The 18946-nt window shown below is 32.3% G+C and overlaps 2 protein-coding genes and 1 non-coding gene across 4 annotated transcripts; all 3 read right to left on the bottom strand.

Moving 5' to 3' along the window:
• Positions 1–4595: 4595 nt before the first annotated feature.
• LOC107012183 (altered inheritance rate of mitochondria protein 25) lies at positions 4596–13201 on the bottom strand. 2 transcript variants are annotated; one of them, XR_001455997.2, is made up of 13 exons: positions 13016–13201; positions 12019–12603; positions 11078–11164; positions 9510–9551; positions 9344–9388; positions 7514–7579; positions 7342–7398; positions 7190–7251; positions 6314–6434; positions 5770–5841; positions 5282–5388; positions 4954–5122; positions 4596–4856 (listed from the first exon to the last, which is right to left on the bottom strand). XR_001455997.2 is itself a non-coding variant. In XM_015211950.2 (12 exons), exons 2-12 carry the CDS (start codon positions 12601–12603, stop codon positions 5092–5094), a joined length of 1275 nt encoding a protein of 424 aa, XP_015067436.1. In that variant the 5' UTR covers positions 13016–13201; the 3' UTR covers positions 4596–5091. The 2 variants fall into 2 exon arrangements, 1 of the variants encoding a protein (XP_015067436.1); XM_015211950.2 differs by having other exon boundaries at positions 4596–5122.
• Positions 13202–15049: 1848 nt separating this feature from the next.
• Positions 15050–16710, bottom strand: LOC107013059 (CBS domain-containing protein CBSX5-like). The gene is made up of 2 exons (XM_015213046.2): positions 16189–16710; positions 15050–16023 (listed from the first exon to the last, which is right to left on the bottom strand). Exons 1-2 carry the CDS (start codon positions 16536–16538, stop codon positions 15174–15176), a joined length of 1200 nt encoding a protein of 399 aa, XP_015068532.1. The 5' UTR covers positions 16539–16710; the 3' UTR covers positions 15050–15173.
• A 1008-nt stretch (positions 16711–17718) lies between these two features.
• Positions 17719–17790, bottom strand: TRNAQ-UUG. Its single transcript has one exon. It is a non-coding gene; the product is annotated as a tRNA-Gln (tRNA).
• Positions 17791–18946: the final 1156 nt, after the last annotated feature.

An 18946-nucleotide genomic window follows, 5' to 3' on the forward strand; every position in this document is an offset into this window, starting at 1 on the left:
TTATTTACAGTTCGGAGCCTAAAGGATATAAAATATTAAAAAAAATTCTAAAACGGTATATAAAATTTTATATTAATCAAAATGGGAAAATCGCTGGAACAACAGCGATTTACGCCACCGGAAAAAGTAAAATCGCTGCTACTGCAGCGATTTTGCCGTTTTGGTTAATATAAAATTTTTCAAAAATAATCACATTTTTCAAAATCGCTGCAGTAGCAGCGATTTTGCTTTTTCCGGTGGAGTAAATCGCTGTTGTTCCAGCGGTTTTGCCGTTTTGGTTAATATAAAATTTTATATACCGTTCTGAAATTTTTGTTAATATTTTATACCCTTTAGGCTCCGAACTCAATTTATTTATGGATTTGGATTTATTTTCTACTTCACAAAAAAAAGTATTATAAGAGTTTTTTTGTTGTTTTTAATAATTAAGGAACTAGATTGATGATGACATTATAGTAATTATGTTTTTGCTTTGTGGTTGGAACAGTTTTTTTTTTTTGTAAAATAATGTTGTCTGAGTATATTTTATTATATTTTTTTCTTAATCAACTTTAGCAAGTTAAGAAAAATAATCTGAGTTTATCCTTTTTATTATCAAGTAATCATTTTTCAAATTAATTGAAATATTAATAGTCGATAGATAATAGATAACATGTGAATATTTTTATACTATTTCGTTAATCTCGAGAAATGGAAGAAATTAAATTAGCAGAAAACTAATTATCGATTTAAGAATGTAACATGTCATTTTTATTCACATTATAATAAATATTTTTAAAAAATTCAAAAATCACGATAAAGTGAAGGTCGATCGATTTATATTGTTAAATTATCTTTAATAAAGATAATTTAATAAAATAAATACTTAATTAAATTATATTGTTAATCGAGAGTCGATATTCTTAATAAAATAATTCGGTGATACATTTAAAGTTTCAAAAAATAGATTATCAACTTATGCTATCAGAACATATATAATAGTCACAAATTTATTTCTTTTTCCTGATTTATCAATTCATCATAATTTGATTTTCAAAAAAAAGGTATTAAATTGCTTGTGGCAAAAGTTGCTTATATTATAACGTATAAAAATTGAACTCTAATTTCTTTTGTTGTTGGTGTAATTAAACTCCGTATACGTAAGTTGAATATTTTCTTGTGAAGGTTAGGATCTCTCTGATAGATTCGTGACTCAAGTAAAATAGGTAAATAACATTTATAGGCATATTGTAATTATATTTTTAATCAAGATTCGATATTCTTATCAAAATATTTCAAAATATAAAGAAAAATAAACACACGAAAAATTCGATAAAGCAATATTTATTATTATACTTTATATACATTTAAGAGACAGTGTATATATACTAAAAATAACCTTAAATATACAAATCTCTGAATTTTGATTGAAAGAAATTCGAAAACAATTACACTCATTACCTCATGTTTCATCTCAAAATATATCAATTATTTGTAGTTATTTTTAATCAATCTGATTATATGAATTGCTTTTTGTGATAAATATAATTCAAAATTTCTTTTTTGGTTTCTAAATATTTAATGCCCACTTTAAAATCTAATTAATTGAAATATCCCACCGCAATTCTTGGTGTTAGGTATCATTTAAGGATATCCATCATTTAATGTCTTAGAAAGTTTAAGCATTAATAATAACCTCTATAGAATAATATTTTTCTTAGATCTCAATCTAGGCTAATGAAAATAATTACGCATTTCAATAAGATAATGAAATAATATAGTTTCAGAAGACTTTTTTATGAATATATGGTTTCATTAATATTATAAATTAATAATTTTTTTTAAAATATAAATATATCTAAGATATTTTAGTAAAATATGATTCTTGATGTTTTCTTGGATAAAAATTTGAATTTAGTTGAAGCTTATCTCTAACTTCCCTTATTGCATCCAAGAGTTTCGGTGTTGTCTTTTTAAACTGCACCATAAAATTAGAGTTTTAGATGCAACAAATGTTTCCTTATGCGTAATTGATTCCAAAAGTATCGTATCAAATTCATTTTCACCATCAATATTGCTTTTCCGATGGTATCCATAATTTCTTCTTAGCTATAAAACTTTGAACATGTTACATTGTTCAATATATGATAAGTCTTTTTCAAACTGCATTGTAGATTTATTTTTTATGTAAATTTAATAAATATGATCCATAAATTAGTAAGATGCGATGATTTTTGATGTAATCAAACTTAATCTTTATTGAATTTCAAAACACTCTTTAAATTAATAATAATTAACGTTATCAATTAAATAATACATCTACAAAATAATAATATTTCACGATCCCACCTATATTAATTTAATGAGATTTTACTATATAATACGTAAAGTTCACGTCAAAACATATTTAAAATATCTTTCTTTTTTGTTTCACGAATTTCATATATCAACTATCCCTTATTTTTATAATATATCTAACCTATCACTTTCTTTGTAATAATACACACCTTGATAATGAGTTGATCAAATATTTATTTCCAAATGATATCACAACGTGTACAAGCCAACTTCAACATCAAGGTGTATGAAATTTGCGACTTTCATCCGCAACTATTTATTGTTCTCTTTATTTATCTATACAATTAGTGGCGGCGCAATATATAATTGTCAACCCCCTTTGTCAAAAAATTACACGATGTAGTTAGAGTAAAAATATTTTTTTATGTATATATTACATATTGACACTCTTTGATTTCTACGCGATTTTACTTCTTTATAGTTTAGCACCTCCTGATCGAAGTTCCGACTCCGCCATAATATACAACCACTTTCTTTGTATTAAAACATATCTCGACAATAGTTGCTTTAAAATTTGTTTACTATGATAATAGATATGTCTAAATCAACTCAACGTCAAGATATGTTTCAATACAAAGAAAGAGATGAATTGAAATATAAAGCTCAAAGAAAATGTGATGATTTAGATTAGGTAAATATAGATTTTTCCTTGAAAGGAGGCAATTTGATAATTAAGAGCCTGTTTGGCTCAGCTTAAAAGCTGGTCAAACTGACTTAAAAGCTGGTTTTTGACTTAGAGCCTGTTTGGCTCAGCTTAAAAACTGGTCAAACTGACTTAAAAGCTGATTTTTGACTTATTTAGCTGTTTGGCAATACTTAAAATAACTTATTTTAAGTTTAAAAAAAAACTTATTTTAAGCCAAAAGTTAAAAGCTGGGGTAGGGGTGCTTTTTTTTTTTTTAGCTTATAAGCTGTTTCAAGTTGACCACATTTTTATCTTTTTGCCCTTAATATTTTTATACAATCTACAAATTACCCACATAACCCTAACATCTCTTTCTTCCATTTTTCCCTTTTCATGTTTGGCATAGCAACTTCAGCACTTTTATCCAAACACATAACTGCTTATTTTAAAAATAAGTTTCAGCACTTTCAAAAGTACTTTTTTAAAGCTGCTTTTATTAAGCCCATCCAAACGGGCCCTTATTTAGCCGCTTGACAATACTCAAAATAACTTATTTTAAGCCAAAAGGTGAAAGCTGGGATAGGGGTGCTTTTTTTTTTTAACTTATAAGTTGTTTTAAGTTGACCACATTTTTACCTTTTTGCCCTTAATATTTTTATACAATCTCCAAATTACCCACATAACCCTAACATCTCTTTCTTCCATTTTCCCCTTTTCACGTGTGGATGAGAGACAATTACTATTACTAATGAATGAAAATAAAATAAATCTTAAATCTTTCAAGTGATCTATTCAAATTATATATTATTAAAATGTAAAATAAGTTGCACATATAACTTAAATAAAAATTTATATTCCTCTTATAAATAATTTGTGATGATAAAGAAATATGTGAATGATAGACAATTATTATTACCTATGAATAAAAGTAAAATAAAATCTTAAATCGTTCTTTGATCTATTCAAATTATATATCTTTAAAATCTATAATAAGTTTATATTCCTCTTATAAATAATTTGTGATGAGAAAGGAATATGTGAATGGTAGCAAAATATAATTATTTATGGCTGTAAAATATAAATTAATTAACTTTTATTATGTTAACAGCTTTTAAGGGTATTTCAGACATTTTGATTTAAAAAGCTGTTTATCAGCACTTAATTGCCAAACACATCAACAACTTTTTTTTTAACTTCAGCACTTTTATCCAAACGCATAACTGCTTATTTTAAAAATAAGTTTCAGCACTTTCAAAAGTACTTTTTTAAAGCTGCTTTTATTAAGCCCATCCAAACGGGCCCTAACTCTTCTTTTTTTTTTGGTCAACTAACATTCTTGACAAAAGAACCAAGTAAAACTGTTACAAAAAATTTATAAAAATGAATAATACTTCTACATTGACTATCTACTTCATTTAAATACAGGATTGCTATAAGAATGTTATTTGTATGGAATAAATTATGATAAGATTATTTTTTATTAACGGTTTGGTTTGTTGTATCCGGGAATAAGTTATCCTGAAATTACCATACGACTCAAGGTGAGGTATAGCTTATCCCGAACTACGATTCTTTCATGGATTGGGGCATTAATTCACAAACTAAAATGGCACAGGAGGAAAAGGCAACAAAGTTCAGCTATGCTGCTACACGAGATACCTTTAAATGTGTCATTCCAACTTGTTCAGGAAGGGCTAAAAATTTTCAGCCAGTATACATTTCAAACCGATACTGACATAGCATAACATTTCGTGTCGATTCTCAGTAGAGAAAGCAATAAAGTTCAAGGGTGTAAACAACAAGTCAAAGCTTTCAGCTAAAATGTCTCGATATCATAAAACGTGCCCATCAAAACACTAAAGGGTGGGAGCTTACTCCAGCGTGAAAACGTATCCTAACACCATCATCATCATCATCATAAGCGGTGTAGCAAAGTCTAGAATGCCAACAAACTACATCGACAAATTCTTAAAAGCGGAACCAGTGAATACCTGATCGAGCAGAAAGTTTCTGCAGTAGGATGATCTGAAACATAATGAAGAATACTGTAGAGATCTTGAGAAAACAGGGTCTTGATTACTCCCACATTGTTGGTCTATACATCTTCTGGTGAAGTATACATTTTAATCTCATTCACCGACTAAAAATAACGGTATTCCCCTGAGGATAAATCAAATTTGACTTCATGTTAGGTGTCAGGTCTCAAAAAAAATAAAAGGAAAATACACATGCCAGCAAATGTGCAGTTTTTCTTCGCAATGGTAAAACAGTTCATTTTGTTATGCACATGCAGGATTCATGGAGTACCAAATTACTCACCAGCCTCCATGTCTTGAGAAATAATCATTATCAAGAGATATAGCAAGTGCAACAGCTACTGCTCTTTCTGATAGGCTTAATGGGCGTGCTACATCCAACTCTTCAATCTACATTGAAAAAGAAACCAAAACAATTGTGAATCATCCGCCACTGGTGGCAACACATGTCATCTTGCATTTCTAGCTCATCTCAAAATGTTCTCAAGACACTTTCACATGTAACAACCAATAAACTATTCAAGATAAGTTCAATAGACAAGTTTGAGTCTTCCCACGCCAGTCTCACCATCACATCATCAAAATAGGGGAGTTATTTTTAATAAATCTTTATTTTTCTTTTTGCTTTTTGGTTGGGTCAGGAGGTGAGGGATCACTTATGAATAATTGGAAAAATAAATGAAGGTTTAAGATGTTAAAACAGGTGCTCCCACATATGAGTGATTGGAAAAAAAATAATTAAGGCTTTAAGATTCAGTAGAGTTGCTTTACCCCTGTAACAGGACAAATACTAGAATCAGCATTCCCGAACCGAATCACATACTGGCCAGCATCAGTGAATATCTGTCACACAAACAACAAAAGATTAGTTCTTTGCGATAAATTGCTGAAAACTGAGGAATTATTTCAACAGAACCAAAAAAGAATATCATAGAAAATCTGTTCCCGGCCACCATGAGCTTGCATATCATTTCAAATCTATAGACGCCCATTTTTAAAAATATTTTGTCAGTAATCACTGGAAGTGATGAACTGTAATATGATAATGCAGCAAAAGAGACGCATAGTATTTATAATTGGCATGCCACAATGTGAGAGAATAAGACATGAGAAACAGCAAGAAATGCACAACTTTGACCGTAAAGTATCTCCGACCAAAGAAGACAAATATAATTTATCTTAGAAAGTAGACACAATACTTCACAACAAAGTAATAAAGCATTTTTCCTGTTACCGTGAACCATTCTGCTTCATGTATCCTGAGATAATTAGCACACTCAACCAGAGGGAAAAAAAAAGGAAGAAGGAAAATCACCTCAAAACCAAAACCTCTCCAATCACGATCTATCTGAGCCAGCACCTTCCCATCGATGTCCTTCAAAGTAAATGTCCAATTCCAAAAGCCAGGATTTTCAACAACAGCAAACTGCTTATTCCTACAACATGTGATAAACATGTTCTAAGTCATAAAATAAGCTAAAGTCCATTTAACAACATTATTTATCTGATACAACGGATCAAAGTGGGTGCATTCAAGAGTCAGAAGTGTTTCCAGCAAGTCATTTAGATACTAGACTTGGAAATATTTAGACGCTATAGCGACCACAAGTCATTACATTTCTGCAGAGAGTAACGAACGCTTCAGTGTTAGTGGCTCACTTTTACACCAAGGTGTGTTTGGTAATTGTTTTCCAATTTTCCTATGTTTGGTTGGTCAAAATTTTAAAAAACATATTCTTAGGAAAACAAACTCCTTAAAAATGAGGAAACTGACTTCCTTAATGGAAGTAGGAAAAACAAGTTGCATAAGGACATTCCAAGTTTATTGTCGACCATCTCTTCATTTAATAGAAAATCCAGGAGGTGTGGTAAATTTCAAGAACTTGATATTATCAAACCACCCATACTCGCTAAACATAACTTTTCCTCTTTCACACTATAGATAGTGAGATCAAAATATGTTAAGTTTAGGAACACAATTAACTTCAGTTTACATGTAAAAACCTTAATCTATTCAATGAACCATGAAAGTTATTCAACCAATCCACAATTCCTTAAGTAAATCCATGTTACTGACTCCACCTAATTGGATCTTCAAACCATACAACCCCTCGAAACAAGAGATTTGAGGGATAGAGAGATAATTTACGACTGACATGAATACATGGAAATATTGCAAAAAGGAGATTACCCCAAGTAAAGATCATAAATTCTCCTCCAGAGATGCCATCTTCTGTGGACAACACCAACCTCCTGGAAACATTTACGACAAGAGCTTAAAACTACTGGAACATATGACCTAAAAATTGACAATTCACGGGAATGGCTTGCATAAATGCATACTTCTCCATTTATCTCTGCATAAATTGAGCTGTTGATCCACCAAAAGGGCCTCCGAACCTTATTTGATCAGTACAGACAGATAATTATAAATTCTGGGTATACATATATTCTGAAATTAGAGCTAATTGAATACCTCAATGGACAATACAAAACGCTGTTTTAAATTTCTTACCTTAAAGAGCTCATTGCCAAGGCCGTCAGTTACGTAAGCCACAAATGGGCGCCTTGTACGAAGAAACTACAACAAAGAACAACACATTTAGGTGAAAAGATAATAAAAATTATAAAAGTTCCGGTGCACTCTAATAAAAGAAAAAAAGCATCAGCTAGCTGCCAGTGTACGGTATTAGTTAGCAGACAATAAATGCAACAAGATGCAGCTTCACTTGTGAAACCTGATAAAAATCCAAGGTTCTCAGAAGCTCTCTTTCATCTATGATGCTCTCTCTTCTTTCCTTTTTTTGGGGGGATAAGTAATAAGAAACTTTTTACAAATGAAAGCTGCACTGAGTCTGTGCTTCAAAAGATAATTACAGAGAGTGAAATTCTCCTTATCAGATTAATCATTGCATCCACAATCTACATCACGTAGAATGGTAGGTTGCACCAGAAAGCTTAAAGACAAACGTAACTAGTTTAATTCAAGAATTCTGTGAGAATATTCAAACAGGAGCGAAGAAAATGAACTGGAAAAATATCACATTGTGGCTCTTTATTGGATGTTGTAGCTAATGATCATATTCCTTCTCCACACAACGGATATTTTAATTTGGTGAAGATACCTTTCTCCATGATTATATATGGGGGAGTGCATTATACTAGCCAATAACATGAGAAATACCTACACTGTAAAAGAACCCTCGTGTCATATCTATCCTAATACGTCACCACCATTCAATATCAACTTTTCGTATTCAAACTCCCATTAGCCCACTCTCCCATACAGAGTTTCTGTCACCTCCTATTTTGCAGCCTTCAGCACTTACTCCGGCGTTAATCATATTCTCTACAACATATTCAATGACATTGGTAACACTTCCCAACAAAAGAGGGTGGATATGCATCTGTGGATCAGTCAACCACTCTACCAGCATGAAAGAAGACCAACTACATAAATGCGAACATGTTTTATTGATCTCAGTATAACATATAAATATGCCGCCACTTTCCCGTATCGAGTTTTCATCTTCAACAAGATGCAACTTGCAATTTCATATACCCAGACATGATTTCTACAGGCAGAATCACAATCACTACTCTAGAGTTGAAGCCCTCACTCTCCAGTTTATTGATGCCAACTCCATAAATTTCTATATAGACTATTTGCTTGTTATACTTGTCAACACAACCAACACTTAATGCATGCTCTTCTCCTTTTTACCAAGGGATAGCTGGATATGGTTCATAAAGCTACACATGCACCCAATGCAAATTCAATCAGCTAGACATAAATTACATTTAAATCACTGAACCATGCTAATCATCTAAAACAATCACTCGGCCTCTACAATCTTTGACCATTGAGGGGAAATTAAATTGATGACACCAACTCTTTGTCCTCCAAATTCATGCAGTCGCGAGTCACCCTCCGGGTTTTTACTCCCAATAAACTTCTACTTAGCCAATCCAATCCATCTTAGACTTCTCAATCTCATATAAACAAATCAAGACATGTATGTGATGTTCAAAAAGTGTATAGTTGATTAAAGATGCATTGCATGCATATAATCAACTAGAAAATTACAATAAAGATGATGATTGACCATGTCAGTGATGTAAAGTTATGTGAAAACCATGTGCATGATACATGTTCATAAATATAAGTAATTAGTCTCTCCTCTGAATTACTCTACAGTACTGCCGGATCATTAAGTTAAAAACATTCTTTCATAGACTCATCGAGAACCCAAACAATAATAGAAATACAAGCTAGTTTTTGAGCAAAAGGTTAAATGTGACAAACAAATCAAAAGTAGATAGCAAAACGAAGAACCAGAAGTACCTGTCTTGCAAGGAGATTACTTTGTTCACGAATGAAACCTACAGGCTAGAAAGACAATATACAAGTAAGAACTAATTTATCAATAAGGGAAATTTTGTTAGATCAAATTGTCTATGCAAGCAGTAAACTGCAGTGAGAGAACTAGAAGGCATTAGAGGTTACATACCGATTGTGGGAAGCAGACATCCATGACTGCATATCTGTTTTCCTGTAAATTATACAGAAAATCAATCACAAAACTCTGTAGTCAAAGTATATCAAAGAAAAAGTAGATTAAAAAGAACATGTTTAGAGTCATCCAACCCCAATATCTCAACACCACAATAAAACTCTAGAAGAGTTCTTCTGTCCCAATTTGTGTGGCACTGTTCGACTGTCCATGAAGTTTGAGAAACAAAAGATAGACTTTTGAAACTTATAGTCTAAAACAAGTCTTAGACATTTGTGTGACTATAAATCATCTCATATTAGTAAAACAGGGATTTTAAACTTATATTGATTCAAATATGGAAAGATGACATTCTTTTTGGGTTAAATTATAAACTATGCCACATAAATTGGGACAGGGGAGTATAATTAAATTTTAGGGTTTACTACTGAAGTACATATTTTGGTTCTCTTTCTCTCCTCGGGGTCGTTTGGTAGAGTGCATTAGCAAAAATAATGCATGCATTACCTTTATGTATTAGTTGTCATTGTTTGGTACACTTTTTCATGCTATGTATGATTAATGCAAGGATTAGTTACTCTATTATGTATTAAAGAGTGTATTACTAATACCATTGTTTTCTAGGTATTAGTAATGCAAAGGGATTTATGCATGCATTAAAATGGTTAAAGACTCAATTACCCCTCAAAAGCACTTTTACATCTTTTTCACCACAATTGTGGTGGATATTTTTGTAAATAAATGTTTTTATACAATGTGTACTATTTTTAATCCATCAAACCAAACAATGCATAAAAAATAATTTATGCATAACTAATACAAACATTACTTGTGCAAGCATTACTAATACATTCTATTAGGCATTATTTTTTTACACTTTACCAAACAACCACTTCAAGTATTTTGGGTACTCAACAGTGTAGATTGTTGAGGAGTTCAGAGGAACTCAACAAAAGAATGAGCCCGGAGAGAACAGAGTAGGTTAAGTAGGAAGAGAAATGGGCTTGAAGAAAAAATACTGCTCTGATAGTTTGAGTTGTGAGAGAAACCCAGAGTGAGCGAATACACAAGATAAAATATACAGTTGGGCCAAAAATTTAGAGAATATAGAGAACATGATTGCATCAGACTTCTGAATAAGGGAGTTCCCTAAACTTAAGCTCCAATTCCATATGAACGAATGTAAGCTGTAGAGGTGGGTGTTCGGTTCTTTCGAACTTCGGTTTTCAGTTATTCATAAGGGTGTACCAAATACCAAACCTTTTTTTCTTTCAAATTCAGTTCGGTTCAGTTTGATTTTTTTCTAATTTTGGTTCTTCAGTTTTTTCTAATTGATCATTCCATATGCCCAAATTAGTTGATGGAAGTGTGACTTTGGTTCCGCAAAGCCTCTAGTGCTCATTCAACAGCCACATATGACAGCATGAAGAACTTGAGCAGCCACCCAAATGACTTTAAAAGATTAGTAATCTAGAACCCTTTGACCAAGCAAATAGATACAAAATAATAATTGCAATACCAATAATGTTGTTCATAAGAATAAATTAGTAAAGCCACAAACTTACTTGCTCAAAACCAAGCATAAGATTAGCCCACTCTATATCTCTTGTTATCAGCAAGTTAGATCTTGCAAGAAGAGGTGCAACCATGGCCTGAAAGAAGAAAGATGTTGGAATTTCGGTGCTTTTTACACATTCCAACTCTAAACAGAAACGAAGGCAACAAGTATACATTTTCTGATTGACAACAATAGCAATATACATCTACATGTTTAAGCAGGAAAGGTAACAAACTACAATGAAATTTTCAGCCTAAAATAAAGAGTTCATAAACTAAAAAGACACGTTCCAGCCACGTCTGTAAAGGAAAATATAGAGTGACTCTGTATCGTACCCTAGACAAAGCAACTTAAAATATGCCCAGGGTTGTTGATGGAAGTGCGACTTTGGGTCAGCAAAGCCTCTGGCGCTCCCCTTAACAGCCAGGGATGCCAGTATTTGAGATGAAGAACTTAAGCAATAACCAAACTGACTTTAAAATGATTAGTAATTCAGAACCCTTTGACAAAGCAAACAGATACATAGTTCCTTAAGCACGAAAATAACATTTTAAAGATATAATCAATGAGCTGAAAATATGAGGATTTCGAGATTCTGTCCCTCTAAAGGGAGCAAGGTGACTAGAGCACTGAGTAGAGTCAAAGATCTCCCGTGAAGTAAATGCAAAACCAGTTGCAGAGCAAACACTTCTTATAATGCATGAGCAATAGTAGACACATTACTCATTAGAGCCATCAGTTAGGAAGTAAACAACCTAGTCAGATCCTGAGCACACCTATTCAAATTAAAAGAAGCAACAAAGACAGAAGTGATTGGCCATTTTGCAGATACAAGACCAATTAAAGCTATAACTTGGGAATCCAGTTCCATGTTTGGGGGCATATATGTTGAACATAAAATTCTACATTTCTTTTGCTATGAATGCTAGAAGAGTTTGACAACTCTACCTCCTCAACTGATGTTGGCTCCAAAATACCTGTCACAGATTGGCTTGTAGGTGGTTGCTTGAGAACTGGATTGACTTTCATGTGAGGTGTCTCTTCTGGAATGGAGGCACCTGAGAACATTTTTTTGAACCCAACTTGGAAAAATGTGTCAAAACCTGTTGTTCCTCTCTGGTCTACAGTATTTCTCAATTTTCTTTTTTGTTTTTTTCCAAATCTTTGTTTCTTTTTGTCAGCAAGCCAACGCTGCACAGAAGAACCCCTTTTCAAATCAGGACCATCTCCCGACCTCTTCCCATATTGTCGAGATGCAACAATTCCACCTGGTCCTGCCCCTTGGGCAATGCCAGTAACAAATCCAGGCAGCTTAGCCCTCCCTAGCATATTTCCTTCAAAGGTCAATTCTCTACAAAGATTTCCAGTTTGATTAAGCGAAGACGATAGGTATCTTCTTTGAAACTGTGATTGGACAGAAGAACTGTTTTTAACATCAAAAATCCCATTCCAACGCTCATTTGTCCCCAAACTTTCTGATGATCTGCGCTTGTATTGTCTAGCTAAAAAACGAAAACTATTTCTCCAGCTCATCTGTGATAAAATAACCTTAATCAAATACATTATCAATCAATATTGAATACGCATTCTTAAGTAGTAAACAACATAGCAAAATTCAATTACTCATAACTCGTAATCAGGAACGGAGCTAGCTAGCTTATCAGTCCAAACCTTATATTTGTACTAAGAAATTACTAAATTTAAAACCCAGTAACTCTAAAGGACTAAAACCCGAACAATTAAACTTCAAATTTTGGCTTCACCTCTATAGCATATTCATGAAATTGAAACTTAAACTCAAACTGAAAAGCTTTAAATTATTCATTAGCAAAACAAGCAAATACAAAAGAATGAACTCTAAAAATATCTAAACACGGGGTTTTTCAACCAATCACACCATAAAAAACGCACAAATTCATAAACACTTCAATTGAATTATTCTCACCTTAGCATAACGGAAACGAATATCAATAATGTTGATCTACAAAAGAATTTGCTGGAACTTCAATGGCGTTTAAGGGAAGTTCAGTGAGAATTTGTTATTCGAAGTTACCAAAAAGGAGAAATGGAGAATGTGAGAGACTATTGACTATCAAATCGTCGGGTCGGGTTTTGTGCCCGATTCTGTTTAGCGGGAGAAGTGCAAAGATGGCCAATTTCAGTCATTTACACTTTTATCCCTCTTTTTATTGGTACTCTCTCCGTTCCATATTAATTTAATTTTTTGAGGTATGTCATTAAAAAAAAAATTATGATATGAATTGAACATAATTTCTATCTTTGTTCTTATTAATTATTGTTAAATTTATCATTAAAATAACTAAATATTAATTACTTACTAATTTCAATACTAACAAATGAAGTGTAAAATTGAAAGAATACTTGAAAAGTAGTTTTATATAGGCATAATTAGGGTTGTGGTTATGGATAACAACCAAATCAAATCACAATTCGAACCAAATCGATTATAAAGAATCGATATTTGATTTAGTTTGGTTAGGTTTGGTTTTTAAAAATTTTGAAAACCGCTGCTATTTGGTTTGGTTTTGGTTTTACTAAAGAACAACTGCAAAAATAACAAAATCGAACCGACAAATTAGAAACATAAATTTTATAATTAATCTATATATTATTCATAAATAAATATTTTGTTAGATTTTAATTAACTTAAGTCTTTAACTTTATCATTTTCTCAAGCTCAACATTTCAGCCCAAGTATAACAATCTCAAATTTAAGTCCATCAAAATCTATTTTAGTTTTTTCCTAATTGTACTTCACATAAAATAGTCATACTTTCTCTTATATGAAACACTTTGTTCGTGTAATGATAACTTTAATATTGCTTAATTAATTCACTGAACCGTACGTACATCCTCAAAAAAATTATTACTTTCAAATTGAATAAACCAGAAAAACTGAATCAAACCGAACCAAACTGACAATAATCAAACTGGTGGTTATTTTTTCGTTTGGTTTGGTTTGATTTTAGAAATTTAAGAGACCGACTAGATTGGTTTGGTTTTAATTTTAATCAATAACCGATCTAAATCGAACCATGAACACCCCTAGGCATAATACATAAATATGTCATTTACTTTTACCTCATTTTACATTTATATCCTTCAACTTTGAGTATACACCAGTAGACACTCAAACTTGCATAAATTGAACAAATAGACACAGGCGTCCTAAGTGGCATCCTACATGACAATTGTGTCCTATGTGGTGTCATGTGTATATATGTTATGCCTAATAATTATATATCATCTCACTTAGTATGTGAATGCTTGAAAATAGGGTTGCGTATTGGTCGGGTCGGTTCGATTTTGAAATTGATCGGGTTGGTTTATTGGTTCTCGATTTGTAGAGATGCAAAACTATTAAGATGTTGGCTTATTAGTTATTGCTTTATCGGTTTTTTATCGTTATTGGTTATCGGTTTATCCGTTAAGATTTGACACAAAAGATAAAACATTGAAAATCACTTACCATGCACTTGAGTGCACAAGTTACATCTTGCTCAAAAGCAAATACATTGTCAAATAACCAAGTGTTTGAGACAACCAAAAATAAAAGTAGGAAATCAAACTCTAAGTCGAGGACGTTATATGCAAAATGGTGTATATATATAATTATTTAATTTACTATGGGATTATAGATTAACCCGTCAAGAAAAAACTTCAAATCGTGAAGAATCGATAACTCGATAACAAAAAAAATCAAACCCGTTATCAAAACCACTAAATCAATAATCCAATATTATAAACCAATAACTATTTGCGGCTTATCGATTTCAATTCGATTTTGAATAGCCCTACTTGAAAATGTTGAATGAGTGTTTTATTGCATTTGTAATTTGAGAAAGTTAGAGTGCACGCAGATCTTATCACTATCTCATAGATAGAAAAATTGTTTCTGATACTCCTCGACATAAGGAAAAAAAGATAAACTAAAACCATAGAGTATAAACACAAAGAATGAGTTTCAAAAAATCAAAACACAAGGTTTTTATAAATCACCATCAAAAAGGTCTTTTGTTCAATCATGTAAAACTCATAACATATAATCTACTAATATATGGGATGGATACAGAGTGATGTTATTATTGGGTTGATAAATTTTCTGTCTCAGGTTTAAGCCTTGCAATAGCAATACTCCTAAAAACTTTCAAAATCCCTTTAAATGATACAGCTCCAACCAAATTTTGATCTTCATCAATGACCCAAACAGAAGTAGCACGATGTGCAAGTGCTTGAATTAACACAGCTACCAATGAACTCCCGGGATAACAGGTGATCGCTTCTGACCTTCTTGACGAGGAGAATCGTCCTGATCCATTTCTACTCGATCCAGATTCATCGTCAGAAGAACAACTGCAAGCTGAAGATGATGAAGACGATGCTGAAAATTCTTCCTCCATTATAAGTTTGGTCATCCGGTCAAGTTTTTTCTCTTGCAATCTCATTTTCACCAATCCAACTAAGTCCTCTGGAGGACCACCGTAGTCGATGTATGCCATGAGATCACCGGCTGAAAGAGTCGTGATTGCTGCTGCAACATCTTCATCACAGTATGCAAGAGTTGAAGCAGAGATTTCCCCAATTAGTTTGTTGTCATTATCCACAACCGCCAACGCGGTTTGTTCAATATTTGCTAGACTAATCGAATCCAAAGCAGATATTGCAGGATCGTGGTAACCTATTGTCATAATGTTGTGATCAATGATGTTGAGGGATTCAATCGAAAACGTGGGCATAGGAGAGAAAACTCCAATTGAATTAAGAAGAAAACGTGCAACATCTTCTTGTGTTAACCAACAATATTCAACTCCATTATGATTTGTAGATCTCAGAGAGGATGATTTTCTCCTTGAATCTGTGCTTCCATTGTTGTAAATTGGTATGACCGCGTTTTGAGTACCTTCAATCATGTAATCTATAGCTTCGAGCAAGCTGATCAACAAACAGAAATAATGCAATTTCAGAAGACTAACCAATAACAGCAATAGATCCATTGAAAACTAAGAAAAACGATTCAGGAAAAGGAAAATTAGGCGAAAATTTCTGCTGCAAAGTAATTATTTAGATAACAAAATGCAAGGGAAGAGCAATACAAACCTTGAATTGGGATCCAAATGCCTCACAATTGAATCTCCTTTAGGCAAAATCTTCGAAATCGGAACTTCAAATGCTTTCGAAAAATCAATCAAATGCTCTTGTTTAGAGAGAAAGCAAATCAAATCCACCATAGATATCTTCCCAACGCAATGGCATCCATCATAATCAGCTTTAGCTTTTTCTAGAACCGAAGAAGAATGATCGCAATTCCATAAGCTTAAATGAGTCTCGCCGGATCTCTTCAACAACAATAAAGCCTCTGCTACGGTAGCATTCTCCGGAATTGACCTTAACGCCGGCTTACCAAGGCATAAATCTGATACATCCCGGTTCAAAAAACGAACTGCCATGCCATGCAAATAATAATCACCGAGATAGATAATATTAATAATATGAAGGCGAAAGAAAAAGGGAAATAGGCGGAGGCGTAGACGGCGAGGCAAAAATGGAGAATTTTGAGTTGCCGGAAAACGCCGTGTGAGAAGATCCGGTGGCCGTCTCAGGGGATGACGACTGAGGAAAAAATGGGGGAAGATTGAGATATTTATAGGCGGGAGATTACCTGAATAACCGGTAATTAGTAAAAGGAATGAGCTTTTTTTTACACTGAATGTGGGGCCACGGAGGATACAAGTGGTTAAGTAAGTTTGATTTTTGGAAAGAATGAGAAATGACAAAAATATCCCCTCTCCCTTTCGGGCTTTAGCTGATATTCGATATTTACATTAAAATTTTAATGCACTGAATAATTTTTTTTTTCATGTATGAGGTTGAACACGATTTTGCCTCTCGTTCTTCAAATCAAGCCTAATAAAACTAACACTAATGGTTCTAGATTGGGACTTTGATATATTGTACTAATATGTATAGATTTTTCGTAATTCAAGTGAAATTGCTATGACGCAAAAGCATATATAATTTTATATCTCTCCCTGTATGAAATATGTTCTTTATATCTCATCTAATAGAAATTAATTATTAAGCACGATTTAATATGTTAAAAGCGTTACTAAATTTTGTACAAGAATTTAAAGAAATGCAAAGTGTACAACTAAAGTCTTAATTAATTTAGGTTTTAAATGTTTAAACACTTGCATTTTTTCATAACGTCATAATGAAAATACAATTAAGAGAAACTGAAATTTAAATTAAATTAAATGATCTATTAAATATCGATATAAGAATTATATTGTATAATGTATTTATTATGGGCATCAATTTCTCCTAAAACGTATTCATATGATCGGTATTACGAGACTAATTTTAATCCGTCGTCATGAATTACGTGAAATTATATTTTTATTTATATAAGAGTGGATGAATTAGTTGAGCAGAGTTTTAGGTTCAAAACTTTCATATGCTTGCTTGATCATCAATATGCTTGCTTGATCATGATAATCGTACCTAGCTTACCTAATATGATTTACCTCTCTTTTATAAATCACGTCTATTAATTGTCGATGGGACAAATATTTAAATTCGAGCCATGAAATCAGAAAAATAAAATATTATAAAAATGAAGGGCAAAAAAGGTCCTACCGGGAGTCGAACCCAGGTCGCTGGATTCAAAGTCCAGAGTGCTAACCACTACACCATAGAACCAGATGTGTTGGCTTCAAGACATAAAAATTATATAATAATTGTTAATTGAAACACTTCTCACTAGTTTGCTTCTAGAGTTTGAACGGTAGAAATAGTCACTAATACTCGCATTAAGATAGTTTATCTACATGACACCCTTCAAAGGAGATCCTTATTCGGGCCCCGCTAATGCGAGAAGTTTTCACTACTAGAATTTTGATAGATAGCAACTGTTTCATATATGTTGCAATAGGCCCTAACTGTTGCCATAGAGCTATTGTAACGATTTGCCAACTGTCTCATCTGCTCGCGTTATTATAGATCTATTGTAAAGATTAATGTAACGGTTTTTAAAAAATTTACTATAAGTATCTCTATTGCAACGATTATCCTTCCATCTACAGAAACTATAATAATACATCAGTTGTTTTGCATTAGGGATTGTTGTAATGGTTAGTAACCATTGCAATAACTTTTTCTTATCACAACAAGTTTTTAAAAATATTATGGCAACGATCTTTATTGATATTGCAATAGTTTTATTTTCTAATGCAATCAATTTATATGAATCTACAGTTTTTCTTGACCTATTGCAAGAGTTCATGTTTCTTGAGAATTATATATATTTAAATATCAACAGCAATTTATAAAAATGATTATCTAAATAAAATCATGAAAGAAAACGACTAATTTTGTAGCCGAATCATATATATTATTCAAGATATCCTATTCACAATATCCATAAAAGGTATTTTATATATACCAAATCACATGTTTTCAAAATTTTGAACAAGTTTAATACTAATAGAAATTAAAATAAAAGATTGTAGATTAAAATAAAAAATTTTGGCAAGTTGCTTTTGCAATTAATTGTTAATAGGGATTCAATGGGTTCATGGTATGTATATCAAAGGAGACATAAAGCATTGAAAGTGGTTCTTGAGGAAAATCCACTGCATAAAAGTAATAATGTGAAAAATAGGTACAGAAGCAACAAATTATAGTGTAGGCATAATATGTATATTGAACCCTAAACTCTGATTTCAAATTTTAACTTTGACCTTCAATTTTCATACTATACAAACAGAGACTTTAACTATCCAACTTTAAAAATAAACACATGAGTCCTACATGGCACAATACACGTAGGACACCACGTAAGACAAAAAATGACACG

Source organism: Solanum pennellii, chromosome 3, assembly GCF_001406875.1.
Source record: "Solanum pennellii chromosome 3, SPENNV200".
NCBI classification, from domain to species: Eukaryota; Viridiplantae; Streptophyta; class Magnoliopsida; order Solanales; family Solanaceae; genus Solanum; species Solanum pennellii.